General features: G+C 33.8%; 1 protein-coding gene across 1 annotated transcript in view; it reads left to right on the plus strand.

Annotated features, from left to right (window-relative positions):
• LOC145667106 (synaptic vesicular amine transporter-like) overlaps positions 1 to 22,590 on the plus strand; it is an 86,978-nt gene that overhangs the window by 51,518 nt on the left and 12,870 nt on the right. Inside the window, exons 7-8 of the mRNA XM_081734846.1 lie at positions 17,120 to 17,263; positions 20,082 to 20,265. Coding sequence (XP_081590972.1) covers positions 17,120 to 17,263; positions 20,082 to 20,265 — 328 coding nt within the window. The remainder of the gene's footprint in view (positions 1 to 17,119; positions 17,264 to 20,081; positions 20,266 to 22,590) is intronic.

Consider the following 22,590-nt stretch of genomic DNA (forward strand, 5'->3'; position numbering starts at 1 on the left):
AAGGAATTTATGGTCTTTTAAAAGGAACGGTGAAATCTTGTTTTGAACACAGAAACTGCAAAAGTTTGTGTAAGCCATGAGAAAAGAAATAGCAAATGAACGAAAATAAATAATTTATATGTTGATATCAGTGGCGTATATGCGTGCGGTTTATTGAAATTCTAAGTGACTATTTTTTTTGTTTTTTTAAATATGTAAAGCTGCATTACATTGTATGCGAAACTACATGTAAAGTATAGAAATGTTGATACTTACCTAACACAGAATGTTATCCTCTTCAATGTTTGAAGCATATACGAACAAGTAAAATATGGCGAGAAAAAAAAAAGACGGGAAACGACAAAATGATTTCGTCGGTAAACGTATAAGGAAATGCCGGTTGTCCAAATAAGACGAGGCTGATACGATGTGATGTTAACTGAACAAAAGCATGAATGGTACTGACATGTGTTGCTATATAGGTGGCGTTGATGCATAAAGACTAAGATTTTTTTTCCGTATAATAACTTTAAATGGGCGTAGCTCCTAAACGATTGATTATACGATAAAACGGATTACAGAAATTGATTTGTTAGGTCAAAATCTATATAGAAAGACACCTTACATGATAAAATTGAACAATTTTTTGTGGGGGCTAACAGTGGCGGGTGGACATGTAGGGCTGTAACATTACATTTTTCGCTTTTTAGGGCGAACTATTGGTTGTAGAAACAAAAGAAAGCTATTTTCTTAATTGTTAGGACCTAACGAACATTACTATACAGATTAGAACAATGTAACTTGAAAATAATTTTAAATGCTCATAAATCCTAAACGGTTGATCGTATGACAAAATGGATTACAGAAATCGATTTATCAGGTCAAAATCTATATAGAAAGACACCCTACACGATACATTTGAACAATTTTTATTTTTTCGATTTATATACAGGGTGTTCCAAAAGTATAGTTTTTTATTTTTTCGCTTTTTTGGCCAAACTATTGGTCGTAGAAAGAAAAGAAAGCTATTTTCTTAATCGTTAGGACCTAACGAACATTACTATACAGATTGGAACAATGTAACTTGAAAATAATTTTAAATGCTCATAAATCCTAAATGGTTCATCGTATGACAAAATGGACATCAGAAATCGATTTATCAGGTCCAAATCTATATAGAAAGACACCCTACATGAGACATTTGAACAATTTTTATTTTTTTTTGAAATTTATATACAGGGTGTTTCAAAAGTATAGTTTTTTATTTTTTCGCTTTTTTGACCAAACTATTGGTCGTACAAACAAAAGAAAGGTATTTTCTTAATCGTAAGGACCTAATGAACACGACTATACAGATTAGAACAATGTAACTTGAAAATAAAAATTTAATGAATTTGCATAAACAATATGGCGTCGATTTTTTTCAAACTTTGGAAATATGTTTATTAAAAGATATATTTTCATATGAATAGGTAAAATGAATAATATTACTAAAATAAATACCATTTTTGCGCGTTTTTTACCGCAACCGGTACGCGCCGCGCGTTTTTTTACCGCGAGCGGTACGCGCCGCACGTTTTTTACCGCGACCGGTGCGCGCCGCGCGGTATTTGCGCCCGGAAAAAGGTTTTCGCGACGCGGAACGCGTAAAATATTGCCGCCCGGAAACTGCGCGGGGTATTGCCGGACAAACAACACTCGGTAACTTGCTATGGCACATGTACACACACGCACAGTCTTATACACACTAATGTGAATGTTATGGTACAGGTGGCGTTCTTTGAAGAAACAAACATGGCGGATGGATTTTAATGTGTTTTCTATGCATTAATCTAGTATACATTATTTTTAAAAACAGTAATAATTAAAAATTTAAACAAGTTAACACGAACTTAACCGAACTTTTCCGAACATTGCCGAACATAAACCTAAGAGTTTATTTACAATTTGTGTACATATTGGTTAATGTACAACACGAATGGTTCCGAACTTAACCGAAGTTTTCCGAACATTCCCGAACATAAACATAACAGTTTATTTACATTTTGTGTACATGTTTATACATGTATTACACAAACGGTTCCGAACATAAACATAAAAATGTATTATGATTTACCGTACACGTTTAGTATACGTATACTTTGCATTAAATATAATTTAATTACCGTTAAAAAATAATAATTATAATATTAACACGGAGTATAACACTACTACTTGTATAAGCTACAACACAGTTTGTAGTCTCGTACCCAAACGCATTTCGTTTTGTAATCTCGTACACAGGTGCTTTAACATATTTTAAATTTAGTAACAGTAATATTACACAATATGATGTAGTTTGTAAATTTTAGTTGCTTTTTTTTTAATAGAACACTCATAGAGTGTGATCGTATTTAAATTGACGTGCAAACTCCTAATTTTTATTGGATCGTTTGCTGTGCAAACTCTTTATTTATTTATCTTCTTGTATTTTTTATTGTATTGTTTCGTTTGCTTTGCTGCAGGTGATTAAACCGGTTTAAACTAGTTAATGTTTTTGTTATGCAAATATTCAGTTCTGCAAAAACTTCGGTGTTAATTTTTTATTGGTTTGTTTGTTGTGCAAACTCATTATTTATTTAACCTCTCATATATTTTATTCCATCGTTTCCTTTGGAATTTTAGTTGGATCGTTTGTTACTCAAACTCCTTATTTACTTAACCTCTCGTAATAAATTACTCGAACACTTCGTGTGAGCATACCAAAGATGTTCCGAAAAAATACTAAAATGTGTAAGCATGCCATAGATGTTCTACGGATATTTGAAGCACAAAGGATATCACTGTGGTATAACCCATTTACATATAGACATCTTTTCACTACAGTATTCTAATGCCATATATTTGTACTTACTTCTAAGATGTTTGTTCACCTTATAGTAGACATTGTGACATGAACATGGTTTTCAACTTACCATCATTTATTGTAGCAACATAAAATATGATAAATAATCTTATATGAAGCATAGGTATTGTTCCTTTATCTTATATAGAATAAAAATACTACGTATGATATCAATAGTTGTTTGGAAAAATAAAACATATTATTATAATTTGTAACGCTTTATTGTATTTTCCAATATTGACATATTGATATACATATATAGATATATTTAAATAAGATATTTACATGATATATACGTACAAGTACCAACAGATAGCAAAACTTATGGACATCATGATACCTTTAGACAGTTTACTATTTACATATATACAGAATACCATTCATTTCACGCACTTAATACTTTGATAACCATATGGCAATGTTCTATAGTCAGTAATACTATTATAATTTAATCGTCGTCTTTTATTTTGAACTTTTTGATGTGTTTTAGTTTCAGACTTGGATACGATGACAAACCCAGGCTTACGAACAATTCTTCCTGGATTGTGTAACTGTTTTTTGTCAGCTTTATCTCGAACTAGTTGATAAAAATGATCAAAGTTAATTTCTTGTCGTGTACGATGATTTAAAGTAATTCCTCTAATTTTAAATACATAATCTACTTTCCCTGTTTGAACTTCTTTCATTCTATAGGCATAATTTTTTGGCCCTAAGCCTATAAAGGCATCAATTTCCCAGCCATCAGGAACTTCATTAGTTAACTGACCTAAATAGGAACCCAAAGAAAGTGGAGGCTTTTCATTCCGTTGCTGTACAAACATAATACTATCAGTGTCGCAGTACATTACACGATCAGGATCTATAGCTGTTAGTAATTCGTAAAGTTTTAGACGCGCCCACGATGTGATAAAGGCTGCAAGGACAACATTGGAAAATTTCCATGGCTTGTTTTTGTTTTCAATGTTTTTATATGATACAATGAGATGCCGCTCTCCAATAGGCAATACAGTTTGTACCTCATATTGGGGTGCCCATAGATAACTTAAAAATTTTTCTGGAGTATCTACAATTACAGATTGAGATAAATCTGTTCTTTGTCCCCATTTCCCATACAAGGAATTGAGAAATATTTTGGAAATATATCTTAGACCGGTATTTGATTGAATGTTATTTTCCGTTAACTGAATGCATTCATGTTCATAATAGTCTGTAATATATTTTTCTTGATCTTGTTTAGTTTTGCACCAGCTAGGAAATCCTGAAGACTCCTGTTTCATTTTTAAGAAGGAATTGACATAATCTTTAAACAGATTATTTTCTGAATCAGATAATTTGAATTCCCAAATTTCAATAATTTGTAGAATTTTGTATCCGAGATCTAAAGCCACATGAAGTTCAGGAGTACAATATGTACCAGTAAGGACACGCTCGGCATCATTATGCATACAGTTGTTGGCACTTTGTTCCATGCACGTACGGCATAACCCAAACAAAAGGCGATCATTACATGTATATGGTAAAATTGTAAAATATAAGTCTTTGGGAGGTACATTTAACTAATCCATAAATACTTTGCACTTCTGGAAAGTCAGGCCCCTTGTATATTATAGGTTTACGTGCCATCACCCAGGGGTAAAGACTGGTAATATCATAATATGCCACAAACTCTTCGCTGATACATTCGTACAAGGCATTAAAACATTCCACCATAAAAACTATCTTTAGGTATCAGATGATTAATACTTTTTTTTTCAGTATTTTTATTACTATGTAATATGCGATTTCAACTTTTTAAGTTGCAATATTTGTAATACATGTTTACTAAGAAATCTTTTTTTTTTATTCCTACTGTTATACTTTTAGGGAAATATTAAAATAAACTGTTAACGAAAATATCAATAGCATAAACGAATAACGTTTATAATAATTTCTCGTAAACTTTTTGTAAACGTTGTGTCTTATTTTTTTTCATTAATAGTTATTCTCTTGCGTAATAAAAAAGTTATTGTAAAACTTGTGCTAATAATATTTACGTATACTAAAAAACAAACTCGATGCTAAAAATTTCTTCTTATCATATTAAAGTATTAATATAAACAATAGTTCTTTTCTACTTACCTTTGAAAAGTTTTTTTCTTTACAAATGTTATTTCATTTTTTTTTAATAATTTACCTAATGATATTAAAATAATTATGTAATTCAATTTTATGCACAAATATAAAATAAAATCATGTATGTAAAATAAATTCCAATGCGTGCAAAATTACAACTAAATCCGTTTGCACATAACATTACAGACTATTTGTGCGTACAAAAATTACAAACTAGGTATTTAAAACAAATAAAAAATAACAAAAATACTTTTATAGAAATAATATTTTTATTTTTCATATAATTTAAACTGATTACATATAAATAAATATGTAATGTTATATTCTATTTTAATTTTAAATTCATGTACATGAAAACAATTTCATCATACTAAAATTATAATAAGTATTGTTTTCAAATTTACTATATTTACAATGTATAACTTTTACTTCGTTTACTTATTTCACTAACACATCAAACAAATTAAAAAAAATTATAAAAATTGTAAGCAAAATCTTTTTTTAACAAAAGCTCTGTAATTAAATCAACATAATTTTTGTTTAATAAAATATTATATAACATATAAACAAAGGTCCAATCATCTATTTCAATATCATGATATGATGAAAAAATTTCATACAGTTCATCAAAAGTACGACCTCGTACCATAACACACCATGCATTAAAGCACATCATTTCATATTCACAAGTAATACAATCATGGTGTTCTATAATATGAGAGTTTTCGAAACATCCTTCACATACTAGTTTATATTCTGGTTTCCATCTTGAAATACAATCCAACACGCACTGTTCATTCACAAAAAAAGAAGTGCAATTATACATACACGGTCTGATTCCTGTAGGCATTTTTGTCACTTTTTAAAAACACTTCCACTAACTCAGAAATATAACTATCACAAAATGTGAGTGATTCATATGATAAATTAAATCTATTTAAAAGCGTTTTGTTTTGTTTGTAATTATCGTGTAAACAATGTTTCTTCAAATACAGTTTAAACACTATGTCACGAGTTGTCTTCTTAATTACAAATTCCCACACAGAACGTTTTAATCGATTATTATATGCTAATAAACATAAATGAAGGCGCTCATCTGGTATTCTTAATGAACAAGCAGAACAAAGTAGTGGTTCATTCAGTTTATAATTTTCAAAAAGTTCTTTTATGCACAACTTACTTACTTTAAAGCGATTGCACTTACAGTTTATAATATCTAATTCACGAATTTCAATATCTGTATTAGGATACACTTTTTCAAATTGTATTTCATCATCATTTCGATAAAATCTTCTAAACGAATTACAATGTTCTTCATTAGAATGTAATAATTTCACCTCACAAATAACTTTCTTCCTATTAACAAGTTTAAGTTCTTTCTCTCGTGGCGAAATATATTCGGAATGGGATACTTTTCTACTACACATCTTCACAAATACTATACTATTTAAGTATTGTTCCTGTGTATACATAAATAAATTTGCGCATGCGTATGAACTTTTAACGAATGCGCATGCGTGTTACAAACTTATATTTACTTTCCATTGGATACCACAGCTTCCAACTCCAACATGTGTTTTCCTTTTCACAAATAAATTTGCGCATGCGTATAAACTTTTAACAAATGCTCATGCGTGTTATAAGTTAGTATTTTACTCTCCATTGGTAAATATAGTTTCCATTGGCTAACAGAGCTTCCAACTGCAACATATGTTTTTTACTTTTCATTATGCAGGTATGTATGTATGTTTACATGTATTTTTCATCAAACAAAATAAAATTGTGTTGTATATTCAAAACAATAAATATTAATATATGTTTTGCACATTTTATTATTAGTTCACACAACATGGTCGTGTAATTTATTACGCAATATTAAATAAATACTTTTCGTAAAACAGTTATGATAATAATACGTAAGTTTAAAAATAAAAAAATTAGTTAGTAAAACAAATTCTCCAAACATTTTTACATAATACAAAAAAAAGTTTATCCAAAACAAACAATAAAATATAAATGTAAAGTTTTCTTTGCAATTTTTAACACGGCAATACAAAGTGTTCAAGTAATTTAGTATTTTCAAAAATCATTTGTTTTCAACATAAATTATTTAAGTATTAAACTTTTATATACGTATATATTTTATTATTATTATTTCTATTTATCTTTAAATATTTTCTTAAAATGTAAAATAATATTATGAAAAATTAAAAAAATGCAAGCGTGTGAAACAATACTAATTGTAAAATAATATAAGTAAATGCAAAAGAAAATAAATATCAAACAAATGTTACTTGCAATCATTTTCAAATTTTTCTAATTATTTATTTCATTACTCATTTTAAAAACAAAAACAAGAAAAATTATTATAATGCATAAGTTTATTTCTATATATTTTCATCACAATACAATACAATAAAATTACATTAACAAAAAAACTTGATGTTATTTTCATTCAATACATAAAATAATAATAATTATTATTTCTTCTTTGTATACAATACAATTAATGTTATAAAAATTTTAAATATTACAAAAATATTTTTAATACATGTGATTTTTTTTCTACACCTTTACAATAAAAGGTTGCATCTTGTTTTCTAACAAAAAAACGTAACATCAAATTCGATGATCACGCATTTTGCGTGTAAAAATTATACTTAAAATTTCAGTATCATGTTCTTCAAATAAATCATTCAAAGTTATATCGTTGGATAAATATCCTACAGCAAAATTTCCAATATCATAATAAAATAAACATTGTTCACAATAAATATTATTATTATTAAAACGTAAGTATGCACTTATATGTTGTTCACTATACGATACACAAAAAATTATTTTCAAAATACGTAATATGTATACATATATAATTAAAAGTTTAAAATTTAATTCTTTCTTTCACTTTTTTTTCTGTCTTTACACAAACACAAACATAAGGTTCACTTTTCATCTGTAGTTCAGTTCACACATGTTTTCTGTCTTTCATTCTAAAAATTTCAATTACATCACTTAAAAATGTCTTATCCCTTTCTTCAACCAAATCATAGTATAGTTCATAAAACAATTCTTGAGTACATTTAATTCTTTCTTTCACTTTTTTCTGTCTTTACACAAACACTAACATAAGGTTCACTTTTCATCTGTAGTTCAGTTCACACATGTTTTCTGTCTTTCATTCTAAAAATTTCAATTACATCACTTAAAAATGTCTTATCCCTTTCTTCAACCAAATCATAGTATAATTCATAAAACAATTCTTGAGTACATATGCCTATTATATGCGATTTGGCATATGTATAAAACAGTTCTTCAACTTCTATATCTATTAAAGTTGATATGGCACGTTCCATCAATTCTTCATCAGTCATGAATAAACATTCATCGCCCATTTGATTGTTAACACTTTCATAACATCCGCTACAAATTAACATTTTATCTGTTTCCCACTCTTTAATCGCTTTCACAATACACTTCATGTCCACTTTATAATTACTGCAGCGGCAATTCAACCTCCACAACCTTGATGTCCTCGATAGTAAGGATGGTGATCCTCCCACAAATTCTTCATCTTCTTCAATATCAATATTATTATCATCATCATCATCCGAAGATGATGATAAATAAATAGTTTTTACACTGTCTGGAGACTCTGCTCTGCTATTTACCGATAAAATGCTATTCTCGGTATTCGGGTTATGCTCCACAGATGGCGGAGAAAACAACGTCTCTTCATCCGCGTACACAAAATCTTCTTTCTGTATAGCAGCCATAGCTAAAATACATACAACATTTTCCAAAACTCTCGTATTTAAACAGTTCCAACAAACAAGATGGCGTCCTCTAATACCATCAAGTTCATACAAGTCACCTATTCCTTTTCAAAACAATATTTAAGCATGTTAATAACACAATACAAAAAACATAAAAACTTTTCTTTGCACTAACAATAAAAAAAAATCCCAAAATTCTTTTCATATATACGTTCAAGGTCCTCTCTTTTACTTCATTTTCAACTTTATTACCATCCGCGCCCAACCGTTCGCGTCCCCGCACCTTTCCGCGCCGCGTCCGCGTTTCCGCTGCCAGGTTAAAAAGTCTTTTTATAACAATCCGCTATTGTTCAGCACGTAAATTATTATTCTTTAACGCATACAGCTGCAAGGTTTCTCTTTTATTATTTTTACATACACCTGCGAGGTTTCTCTTTTATTAATCTTTATAACAAGCTAGCATTGTTCAATGATTTTCCCAAGGTTTCTCTTTTATTATTCTTTACATACACCTGCATGTTTTTCTCTTTTATTATTCTTTATAACAAGCTTCACATTGTTCATTGATTTTCCCAAGGTTTCTCTTTATATACATCTGCAAAGTTTCTCTTTTATTATTCTTTATAACAAAACACCATTGTTCATTAATTTTCCCAAGGTTTCTCTTTTATTATTCTCTTTTATGTCACTACTATACATACAATAGTACAACAGCCATTACCTGTCATCATATGTCATTTCAACAATAGTGTATTTCTATAGCACTATACTCTCTACCCATTGTCTCCCGGCACCCCGCTGGTGCTTCACTATTACGAATACAATAGGTAATTGTCTGCAATCCTTTGTTCTAGGGCCACACACGTTGGATAGATTCACCACTATCCCTACTCATCTCTACTGGCAATTTAGTTTATACTCGTACTTCATAAATCCATATTCCATTACCAAGCTTATAAAACACTATAATTTGTTTTTCTAAAGGGATAAAGCAGGAGGGCTAATTTAGGGGCAAGTCAAAGACGATTTACGCTATCTTGTTCATATTTCAAAAATAAGTATTTGAATAATAACTCAACAATATGGTATAAGACACTTTTTTTTTTCCTTTTAAAGGTCCACAAGAGAGAGTTTTCTCTTGGAGTGAGTTGCTTTTGGAAGATTTTTCAAAAATATCTGAAGCGACTTTGTTCATTTATTTCGTAAAGAGGAAACTAACACTATCGTATGGGGTAAATAGTTTCACGTTTAAAAAAAAAAATCACAACCAATAGTATTCTCTTGGGGAGAGTAATTTCTTCAAAATTGACTACTCCAAGTTCTCAATTGAAAAGTGTATTCTTTAAAAAATGAAATGAATTTTTGAGTTTTACGTCCCACGGTTATGCTAAAGGAGACGGTGATGATGAGTAATGAACGAAATGGTAGAATGAAGAAAGTGGGAGGGAACGGGAGAACCCCGAGAAAACCCACACATACGGTGTTTGTCCACCACAAAGTTCACTTGGCGGGAGCAGGGTTTGAACCCAAGACACCTAGCACCAGAGGAGAACGCTCTACCACTGAGCCACCGCGGCCCCAGTGTATTCTTTAAAAGAAAATCTGCTCAGCTGATTACGTTCATATTTCATAAATAAACATTTCATGAACAACTTTAGAAAAAAGTAAAATTAAATATTCCAGTTTAACGTCCCACGTTTATGCGCTTTTAGGCTCAGAGAGACGATGATTAGGGCACGTGAATGATGTTGGAAGAATTTGGTGGGATAAAAATGTGGGAGGAAACGGCAGTGTCCCGAGAAAACCCACAGACACAATGTTGTTCATCACGAACTTACTTAGCCGAGAATCGAACACGGACCCTACGCATCAGAGATAAGCGCTCTACTAATTAAGCCACCGTGCTTCTCTATGGCTTAAGTAAATGCACAAGTATGCATATGAAATTAAAATATAATAATTTTGTCTTGAAGAGGGTAAGAATACAGTTCCATTAATCTATCCCAATTGATGTGGCATTAATTACTGTTATTTTATAGTTATACACGAAATGCTTATACTACAGTATGTCCGTAAAGTCGCGCAACCCAAAATTTGGTTGCGTATATCTTTTGATCTAAAATGATAAGGACTTGAGACTTGAAACAAATGTAAGTATGCTCTATGTAGATATTTTCGAAATCATGACCAATGCTGACCTGTAACGTTTTGATATCGCAGATTTTTGAATAAAAATTCATGTTGTCAATTATGTGCACATTCTCATTGCTTATCATTAATTAACCTAAAACACACCTGTTGCAGTAATTTTGCTGTAACAACAGTGTTGCCAGGAGCCGTGTTTTTGTAAAACAAAACACCCATTGTACGGACTTGTATTAAATAGCCTTTTTATATGGCAACATTGCATCAACCGTGTCACATTTTCGCACCAACGGATAAATGTTGATGCATACTGTACATATACACAGGAATTTACCCGCAGGAAATCAGTTTTCTGCAAATGAATATTGATTTTCTTCATTTTGCACATTCTTCATTTTATATTTACCTAATTTCTTTCGCTACTACACTAAAACGTTACAAGTCCCAGCATTGGTCATGATTTCGAAAATATCTACATAGAACATGCTTACATTTGTTTCAAGTCTCAGGTCTTTATCATTCTTAGATCAAAAGATATACGCAATCAAACTTTGAGTTGCGCGACTTTATGGATACACTGTATTTGCTGGTTCAAGTTGGGCGTCTCTTTTTAGGATCGAAGCTCTATGAGTTGTGAACCTACGGCTTAAAGTGGAAACCGAACCACAAGTAAAGCGATCAATGCTTTCCCATCAGGAACCGATAGTTTCCTCGTGGCTATGTGGGTGGCGTACGGTCTTAGGAGTGAAAGACCCGGGTTCCATTCCGGCATGGAAGCTCATGTGATTCGGATACCAAGTTAAATTGTAGGTCCGGGTTTCATATACCATTGATGTTGAAAGGGACGTTAAGCTCAAATCCAAAGCCCTCCGCGTTGCTCTAAATCAGTGGTTCTCACTATCCAATCACGACCCCATTTTATCACTTCTTTTGCCAGCATCCTCTTTACAATTGATGAGTTTGATGTAATAAGGGCGTAAGCGAGGTTACACCCTTTTGGCATCAAACGCATTTGCGGCTTTTGCCATGCTTGTTTAGCCTGGGTAACATTTCAATTCAATATCGGAATAAAATGCTGCATATTACATGGTTTTATGCAAAAAAAAAAAAAAAAAAAAAAAACACTTAAATTTTCAACATCGTGTTTCCCCAAATGCTTATTTCAGACTTACGCCCTTATTGCATCAAACACCTCAATTTCTGGTTTGTAATAAGCTTGTGTGGGATTTTTAATATACCTACTGCGGAAATCTCAAGATATCCATTTAGAATCCATGGATAGGAGTAGAATCCATTTCTTATATATAGTGGATAAAAAGCAAATGGTATAAAACTAAATTTCGTCAGTATATTCATATTACAAATATTGAATTCGATCCGTCATTCTGTTTCAAAATGGAAGCCGTTTGAAAATTTTAAAACTTTAAATTCCCTTAATTTTAGGTCATATGATAAAAAAAATGAAATGATTTCTAATTTTGGTTTAAAAAACTTGGGCAGTTGTTAAAAAAGTTATTGAGTATTTTAAATGACTTGATAATGTGCGTTATGAAGATTGAACCGGACATTGCCGCACAAGTGAAATCACACCATCCTCAGGTATCTCATTAGTTTCAATTTTGATTGTACTTCAATATGCAGGTTTTGTTGTATTTGTATTTTTCTGGTATTTCAATATGCAGTTCTCATTAATTTCATATCGTATCTCTTTTATTTAAATTTATTTTTAAAGAACTCTGCACCTATTGAAAATGTTTAGTAGACCTGTTTTTTGTAGTTCTTAACAGTATGTATAAAAAATAAAAATGTCTATTAGAAGATATCCAAGGCCGTCAATTCAAAATAATATTTAAAAATATTTTCCAGTACTAGATTCTAATTATATTAATCTCTTCTGCTTATCTTCGTGATCCCCAGATTGAGAAACCCTGCTCTAGTGCTTAGCAAGTTTCCCTCTAGTGAACTCAATTCCTTTTAAATCCATCAGAATCGAATCCAGTACTGCATACACCAAAGGCGGTAGTCATTAGATCAGCGGCAAGAGCCGGGAAAATTTACTGTGTAATCAAAATATTATTAAGTTTCTCTATATAACCTAATTTACGTAATCTAGTATGAATAAGTTTAAATGAATCGCCTTATTGAATATGCTTTGATAATAAGTGAACAATCCATGATGAGATTTACCCGAGTGGCTGCTAGGACAAACAAAAATTTCGGGGAAACGAAGTGTCTGCTAGACGTAATTGGTATTAACTTCTTTTTTTTTTTTTTAACGAAGTGAATGCTTTTTGACATCCTACAACGCCAGTACACACTACTTAAACAGAATCCTACAGTTTCTTTTGCACCACTTAAAATGGAAGCATTTCTTGAGATTATGGAATTTCCAAGAGTTACTAAACAACCTGTAGTAGTAATATCATGTTTCCAACGTCCTGTTTCAGTCGTATGATCTTTTCTCAGAAGTTGATCGTTTTATTGTGATCACTATTAGTCATTGTTCTGACATCATATCAAATTGTTTACTCAACCTTGAGACGGACGATCAGGTAACAGGATCACTTAAATTATTTTTGCTCCTTTGAAAGTTTCGTTTTCTAGAGCACTTCATGACTATTCTTAAAACATACTTTTCTTTCTTTTACATGTTTGTAATAACAATTAACACGTCTAAAAATACGTAATTAACTTACGTATGACAATACTCTCAAAGTTTAGGAATCAACTTCATTATTTTTCACGTATATTTTTTATGGGACTCTCACTTGACTATTAGCGTGGCAGACCTAGACAGCAAGCTACGTTTTAACACAGGCCAGTGGTTCGAGCATATCTACCATTTTGTCGTGTTACTTAGGGATGGCCACAAAGTTCCGGTTCCGGCGCAACCGATTCCGCGAGGAACCGGTTCTCGGAGATCCGGTTTTCAGAACCATTCTGGAACCGGTTCCGGACCTGGATCGAAAACCCGGTTCCAGAACCGGATCTTAGGAACTGGTTCCAGACCTGGATCCGAAAACCCGGTTCCAGAACCGGATCTTAGGAACCGGTTCCAGATCTGGATCCGAAAGCCCCCAAAGACCCATAAAGGAGGCACAAAATTCACCTTCAAAAAATGCAAAGAGGACCATGCGCTTTTACCCTCCCCACCCAGACCCGCTTGTGCCCCCAGAAAAAAAAATTGGTCCACCAGTGGGTGTTTAGCCAAATGAGTTGGCCAGTTTGCCTATTTAGCCAATGAGTTTGCCAGTTACCCAGTTTATTTAGCCAAATGAGACAAGCGGCCGCCGCCTGGGCGCCTACCTGTCGCTTCCACCATTTCATCTAGCATACTGTTTACAGCTTCCCAGAAGCTCGGGTTTAGCGTAGGGATGGTCACAAAGTTTTGGTTCCAGCGGAACCGGTTCCACGAGGAACTGGCTCTTGGAGATCCGGTATTCAGAACCGGATTCGGAACTGGTTCCAGACCTGGGTCCGAAAACCCGGTTCCAGAACCGGATCTTGGGAACCGGTTCCAGACCTGTATCCGAAAAAACGGTTCCGGAACCGGATCTTCTAGAACCGGATTCGATAAGGCCCGAAAACCGGTTCCACCAGGAATCGGTTCTGGCCATTCCTAGTGTTACTTCAACACCAGGGATCCGGTTTTGCGGTTAACACAGGCCCGATGTGACCGATTTGACACAGAGTAGATGCTAATCTTGTAGTATGAATATAACATAGAGGTAGTTTTAAAAATCTAGGTGTATGAACGAAGGAATATGAAAATAAAGATACCACCACAAACATATAGCCTGTGTTGTTAATAACACTCCAGCCACCATGATAACCTACATTATTAGTCAATGTATATTATTAGTAACTGTATTATTAGTCAATGATCCTCAAAATGTTTTGTTTACTGAGAGCAATAACTTTGGCAAAGGATCACAACTCATTCAAAATCCTATGTGTCAGACAGATGCATGTATGCCATAATTTTAGCATACAGAGTTTTGCAGGTGTAATTAATTAAGTAATTAATATTGAGAGTTTGTATCAGCTGTTGTCTTTTTTTTTTAACCAATAACAAAGCTTGGCATGATATACTTGAAATTTATATCAAGTTACAAACCAGACCAAACCACTTAGAGTAACAGACTTTTTTGTGGGTCTGAGTCGCTCCAACGCCATCTGTAAGCGATCGGCTGAACTGCGTCTAATCTAGCAATGAACATGTGATCAATGCACTACGTCGTTGTGTCTTTAACAGATGCAACAGGATCTTTCTCTATCTAGCGGTCGTCACATATTTTATTCACGCGAGTACCCAGTTTGCCTCGCGACGCTCGATGCATACCAAAAGTTGGGAAGCACCGGTTGGGGATCGATACCGGGATTATGCGGACGTGAGTCCAACGCTCTAACCATTAGACCTTTCAAATAAAAGTAATGATACACAATAAATGAAGTGTTTATGATTGATTAATATATTAACCTAGATCTTATTATCAAATGTATGAGAAATGTGAATTTACGTTGTTCTTTTTACAGTTGAGCTCCTTAGTGGCTAAACGGTTAGCGTACGCGCCTTTGACGTGGAAGGCCCGGGTTAGATTCCCGGCAGAAGCTCATGTGGTTCGGATTCCACGTTAATCAGTAGGTCCACGTCTCATATAGCCTCGCTGCTGCAAGGGACGCTAAACTAAAATCAACTAAACTTTTTACAGTTGATTTCGGTATATTCCAACCTATGGAGACTGTTCAAATTGACGCCAAGTGAAGAGCATTTAACACCAGGTTTACTACTTACTGTTTGGCTTATTTCCCGATGCTCTTTTTTCATTCATGAAGCATGGTTGACAATTTGAAATATTGAAATCTATGATTTTATTCTTCATCGGCAGTTATTATTATTATTATTATTATTATTATTATTATTATTATTATTATTATTATTATTATTTACTTCGAACATGAATTGAGATTGATAACCTTACAAATAAGTACGGGTGTCACGTGTACACCACTTGAAAGGTTTTGGTTAGAATATTGAAATGTAGTGCTAGAATTATGCATACAAACTGACGTTTACGTAGCGTTGGGTTGTATATTATCAAAGGGTGATTACATATAATAACTCCCCTAAGGAAATACATGGCCGGCCCATATCTTCGGATCAAATGGATGGATCTCCTCCATGAACAATTTCGGTTCCCAATTTTTGACCCTGGTACATCCTGGCCAAAATTGAAGGTGATCGATTTTTAGATATTGCAAAAATCCCCACATCACAACAGATGCATGTGTCAGCTCAACATGTGCTAATGATTACAAACAACCTAGCAGACAACAGGCCAACACGGAAGACACCGAGGAACACCGAAAGCAGACGGACCTCACGGAAGGACCCGAGGAGAACAAATAAAAGGAGAACCACCGAGGGACCCAGCATCAGTCGACCAACTGATCGCCTACCTTTACCTTCCTATGTCGCTGTGGACTAGGAGCACCTCTTCCTTACCCTATGTCGCACTGGGCTAGGGATCCATCTTGAACTTATAATCCAAGTCTAACCTACAACCTGCCAAAGTGTTCTGGAAACTGCCTTGAGTGGAAGGGGCACCCGGCAAAACATTTAGTATTCCTTCACTTGGTCATTGAGGAAGAGACATTGAATTAGAGACACTTGTATTTATTGTTATATTATATTTTATAATAAAACTTGGTGAAGGGGAAAAGACACCCGGTCTATCATTTGACTCTACCAAACATTACAATATTTTTCTCCCGGATAAACGGACACTTGGACAGGCAAGATAAATACAAAGCAGTTTCGGTTGGTAAACCAAACTCCTTAGAAAATCAACCCTGCTTCTTCGTCTACTGCAAATTTTATGTAAGAATAACTGTTAAGAACTTCTGAAAACAAACCACGGGTGTTCAGTTACTTTAGAACTTGACTGTACTTGACACTACAAAATAAAGTAACGAAGAATATTTTGTAACGAATATTGACTATTCTTATAAATATTCGATTGTTAGAGCCAAACGTCGGAGCAAACGTTTCTTAAAGAAATTATTTCTATTTTGAATACTTTATTTTGACTTTGCTTTGTAAATAGTTCACTATGGAACTGAAAATTCAAAACAAATAATATATCCTGCATTTGGTGTAATTTATTTTAAGGTTATTTTATCGTCTTGCATAACCATTTCATTCATGATTCATCTTTACTTACAGAAATGGCAACTGGGTACAGTGTTTATTCCTGATAGTCTTGGCTATTTAGTTGGAACCAATTGTTTTGGAGTAATTGCCTACAAGCTAGGATGCTGGAAAATTGCTATGGCTGCCATGATTCTCGTCGGCATATCAGCATTGTTGGTAAGGCACTTTATTTTCCACTATCGTTTCAAAATAGTGCAGACTTGTTTTTTAAAAAAATGATTGTAATCTTATTTCCAAATGGAATTTAATTAAACAAATGTGACTTCCTGATTTCAAGACGAAAAACTAAGATAAAACTACAGTAAAATGGTACAATATCACATATTTCTTAAAAGGATAATACGGTAGAAATGCAAGGTAAACTTATTAAAATTAAACTTATACCACAGTTTAACGCACTGTTGCCACACTTAGTACAATTGTACCAAATTCAGCCCTTTTTGTCATTCAACGGCCCGTTGGTACCACGCTGGCATTTTCAACCCCTTTTGTGAAAAAGTTGGTACAATTCTGCCCAATTCAGCACCATTTAACAAATACTTGTCACGTTTTCAAAAATATCAGTAAGACTCTTCCTACATCTCTTTCTGGTGATGTCTTTCAGGGAAGGTTCTAGGAGTCTGGACCGGTTTTTCTTTTCTTTTCTTTTCTTTTCTTTTTTTTTTTTTTTTTACAATTGTCAGTTTACTTACCTTATATTCTTTTTACATTCTATTATCCTCCTTCGGTCGTGAAATAAGAGAGAATAAGTGCAATAATTTATATTTTAATATTTTCTTATAATATACTGTTTACACATGAAATCGGAGATGATTGATTTGTTCCTACTTTTATGTATTTTTTGTTCATATATGGCCATAACACGATTTTGATGTATTGGTCACTTTGAAATAGAGGCGCGTTTGGTTTCCTTACAATACATACCGAAGAGAATTGTTTTCCCCTCTAATTTGCGGCTTCTGTTATACTTTCTAGGTGCGGGAAAAGTTTCATCTACTTCCATGTAAAAGTAATTTTTAAAAAGAACACTTTCTTTATTTGAACTCTTGGAAGAGGGGGAGAGTGTTTTATAACTTTACCTCTTTTAGTTTCGTGTTATAGAGTCATGCATTATGCTACTGGTATAAAATAATGATTTCAGCCCTTTTTGTTTCAATTTGGTATATACTATTTTTCAGCCCACTCCAGAGCTTGGACTGTGGCAACACTGGTTTAACAGCCTGGAAGTAAAGTGTACGGTGGTCAGTGCATACGAATGGTGATTAAATGTACAGTGAACAAGAAAATCTGGGGAAACGGGCTAATTGTGATTCAATGCGTTTGTCTACATCTGACTCATTAGCTATTTACAAACTATAGATATATATGGATAGTAATTCCTTTGCCCCTGAAATGTTTCATTTATTTATTTTACGTTTGATCTGCCTAGAGTAATTGAGCCTGGAGTCAAACTCAGGTCGAATTTGGAACTAACTACATTAAACTTGAACATGATAACAATTCATCCACTAACGAGTCCACTGATGTCCTACATATATATTTAGTAACTTCAATTTCTAAGTATTTGTGAGTTTATTGTAGCAGAATTTAAATTTCTGAAATTATTATTGACATACGTAAACGTTTCGGTGATTTATCAGTATCCCTATTTAGTTTTTGTATTCGTTTCTGGTACATTAGCCACGTAATTTCTTGGATTTCGATTTTCGATATATTAAGAAGAGAAAAGCTGCAGCAGCTTAATAGCGTATACATTAAAGAAGCTAATGGCATCAGCTTTACTAGTGATTGCAGAGTTGAATTTATTTCATTTCAAAGCAGTGATGTAATGAAAGAAATATTGCAGCATCCGAACCATATCTCCCAAGAAGAATCTGAGATATCTCATCTCATTTCTTAAAGTGAAAATACTCCTTGAAGTATTAAATATTGTTCATCCATTCTTTGTATACCTAGGTATTAGTGGAAAGATTCGCGAGCTTTAGAGTCTGAGATCTATATTTAAAAGATTATTTTAATTTTATCATTTTAAGTATGCAAGCATAAGACATTGCATAAACATTTATACACAACAGAGGCGGATCCAGGACGGACTTCTGGGGGGACGGTGGGTTGCAATACTGCTACTTAGAGCTACTTTTAAAAATTCAAAACTGTTGGATGGGTTTATATATATATATAAAGAAAGAAAGTTATCACTTCTGGGGGGCGATCGCCCCCCCCCCCCCCCCGGATCCGCCCCTGATACACAAAAACGGAAGAAAAACAAATACAAAAAAGAGGGGACTGAAGAAAAATATGATGAATAATGAAAGAAAAATACTTACAATAAAAGAATCAACGAACATGTAATTAGTATGAAATGTTACAACGTGCATAGTATGTCAACATATTCGAAATTTTCAAATTTGTTCCAAAGTTATAAGAGAAAGAAGTAAATTCTTTTTTAAACATTTGTCTCTTAAGTAAATAATTCAATAATTCTAACACTGAGATATTTATACAAGGATACAAGGATTTGGAAAACCCCAACATCGACCACATATCTCATCTAATGATCCTATAATTGTCCTAATACTTACACCTTTGCATATCAACTTCTACGATCTACCTATCTCTGAGGAGAATGTAAGCCAAAAAAGAAGAAGAGAAAGAAGTCCAGTCTCAGACCACTTTACACCTCTATCTTATAATAAGTGTAACAGTATCCCACAGAGAAGGCATCATTTTATGTAGCTTACTCGTCTCCAGCCCGAACGCGGCAAGAAATATTTCCGGTTTTGCCATTGCTTGAAAATGCACATGATTTCATCTGACAAGAACACAATTTCATTGTTTGCTTATACGAGCACAAACGAATGGGCACCAACTATCCTTAAAAATGTAACTTTAAGATCATATTAACTCAGAAATTATTTCCCACAATGATAAGGATAAAATTAATTAATTCTTTTTGGTTTCCTTTGTCCAACAGATTCCAACAGCTAGTGTTATGAGCCAACTAGTGGCCCCGCATTTTGGGCTTGGTTTGGGGATAGGAGTAGTTGATTCAGCGTTAGTTCCTCTGATGGCACGATTGGTTGATTCTCGACATGCAGCCCACTATGGCAGTGTCTACGCTCTGCAACAGATAGCTGTCAGTTTGGCTTATTCATTAGGTAAGTAGAAGGTTTCACATAACAAATTATTGAATTATATTTTCTAGCAGCACACTTCCTAGACTAATGCTCGATATGGTTTCGAAATTACTAATAAAGTTGAAAAATACGTTTCGTAATTGAGTTGGTAGGCAAATGTTCGGCAAAGAAGCCAATTCCAACATAGGGCCAACGTTGGCATTTGGCAAGCCTACCATTTCCCACTGTTGGGCCTACTGTCTGTGCTGCCAGAGTTAATTACAGAATATCCACAACAATGAAACAATTTTTCAATAAAACTACATTGTGAATGTAAAGAGAGCTTTTTTGAAGCTGGTGATTAGATAAGCTTTGTTACTATTTGTATTATTATTAATGTGTACTACTAGTAAGTATTATTATACAGGGTGGTCAGAAAATCCCTTTCCGCCTGCACTTATAACCGATTGAGTGTTCATGTCCCTGTTCGGGCTTCCATTTATTTATAACCGGTCCTGAGTTCAAGTCGCTGTTCGGGCGTCCATTTATTTATAACCATCTAGAGGTCGTGTCGCTGTTCGGGCGGCCATTTATTTGTAACCGTCAGTAGTTCGTTGTCCATTTATTTGTAACCGGCGTGGTTCTGTTCGCTGTCCTTGGCTCGTGGTATTACCAATAAGTATACTCCTGATACTTTAACTTACCTGGACAGGACGACGAAGACCTCTCCAAGAAAGGTTACAAACTGTTTCCCAAAAAGCTCGTCGGTCTCAATAATGAGATGGGCATTAGGCGCCGAGAGGTTCGGGTGTCTCGTCTCGAAAACCTCACGGACGATCAGACGGTCATCCAGACCATAACGCACACAAATATCACTCATACAAACAACGAAAACACACTGGATTAATTGACACTATACTTATTTATTAGAACACTATTTTGAAAAAAAAATAACGAAGAGAAATGAATACAACACTGGACACTAATAAATTTTGCCGCTGAAATTACGTTTTGCCCTATTCGGGAAATATAGCCCTTTCTATGTATATATGATTATAATTCAGGTATCACTATAAATACTTTGCTCACACCATGAACACACTTGGGGGATTCGCACTGGGGAAAAGTTGTCTGGATCGTCCCACGATGAACCCAGTTGTTACGCTGAACAGTCCTGCAGCGTAAAAGTAAATCTTGAGTAAATAAACGAAAAGAAGGTCTTCACAGTTGAATTCTGAGATTGGAGGGCGCGAATATAACTTTTGAAACGCACAAGGTCTGAGGACCTAGGATTTCACTGATTGGGGCTAGCCGTAAGTAATCGTCCTTCATCGGCTAAATAGCTTGTGCCCCTTAACACAACTTATGTTTGAAGTTTAACGCGAGATGCGTGGTTGCATCTTCCAAACCTGTAGTCAAACTCCCTGAGCATCTAAGCTCAAGCTACGGATTGCAATGGTCAACAGGAAAGTGTTGGCAGTTCATTTCAAAAATTACTCAGCTACTCACCTGTATGCACATACAAACAGAATATAGAAAACAATTTCTGTTAATTTTAGTCAACTGCCCATAATGCACTAGACACGGCGATAACACTGGCGTGAGAAAGTACAGATAACGAATTGGAATACAACGCAGTTGGTGCCACTTTGGCCACTGAAACATCTGGTCAGTCCGTATTTCTCCAATCTATTATAATGTTTCCATAAGCGATTAAAGAAAACACTTAATTCAGTTCCCATTGACTATAAAATATATACTATGCATATAATGAGTCAGGGAGAAACACTGAAATGGTTAGTCACTAACTGAAATGTTCTCAGCGAAAGCAACGTTTTAAATATATATATGAAAAAACGATGAAAGACTTCTTTGTCCAATTGTGTGGGAAAGAAGCAATTCCCACCAAGAAAGAACTTATGTGCGTTGCAGAATAAAGTATAAATCGAAAATAATAATCACTGTCTTCACGAAATATACAGGGCGTCCACAAAAAAATACTTCTATAACCTGGTGGCGGTTATAGATTGGTGTCCGAAAGTGGAACGACCTGTCAAGTGCACACGTAGACAGGTTGAGAACCCTTGGCCGTATGACGAAATATGAATAAAATTAGGTTTTTCACCTGAAAATTTAAAATAAGTTAGTTGGCAACACTGTCATATGGTGTGAGACTTACGTGTATAAACGATGAATGGTTTTTCACCTGAAAAGGGCTATTTAAAATAATTAAGTAACTTGTTCACTCACTACAACATGATGAGTTTCCTGCATGAGCAATGTCCAATCCAAATGTTCCATGAAGTAATAAGATCCTCTTGAACAATTGGTGCAGTTGGGTTTCCTTATCTTCCGTTTCCTCACATG

This window comes from Thermobia domestica, chromosome 12, assembly GCF_964235325.1.
Source record: "Thermobia domestica chromosome 12, izTheDome1.hap1.1, whole genome shotgun sequence".
Classification (NCBI taxonomy): domain Eukaryota; kingdom Metazoa; phylum Arthropoda; class Insecta; order Zygentoma; family Lepismatidae; genus Thermobia; species Thermobia domestica.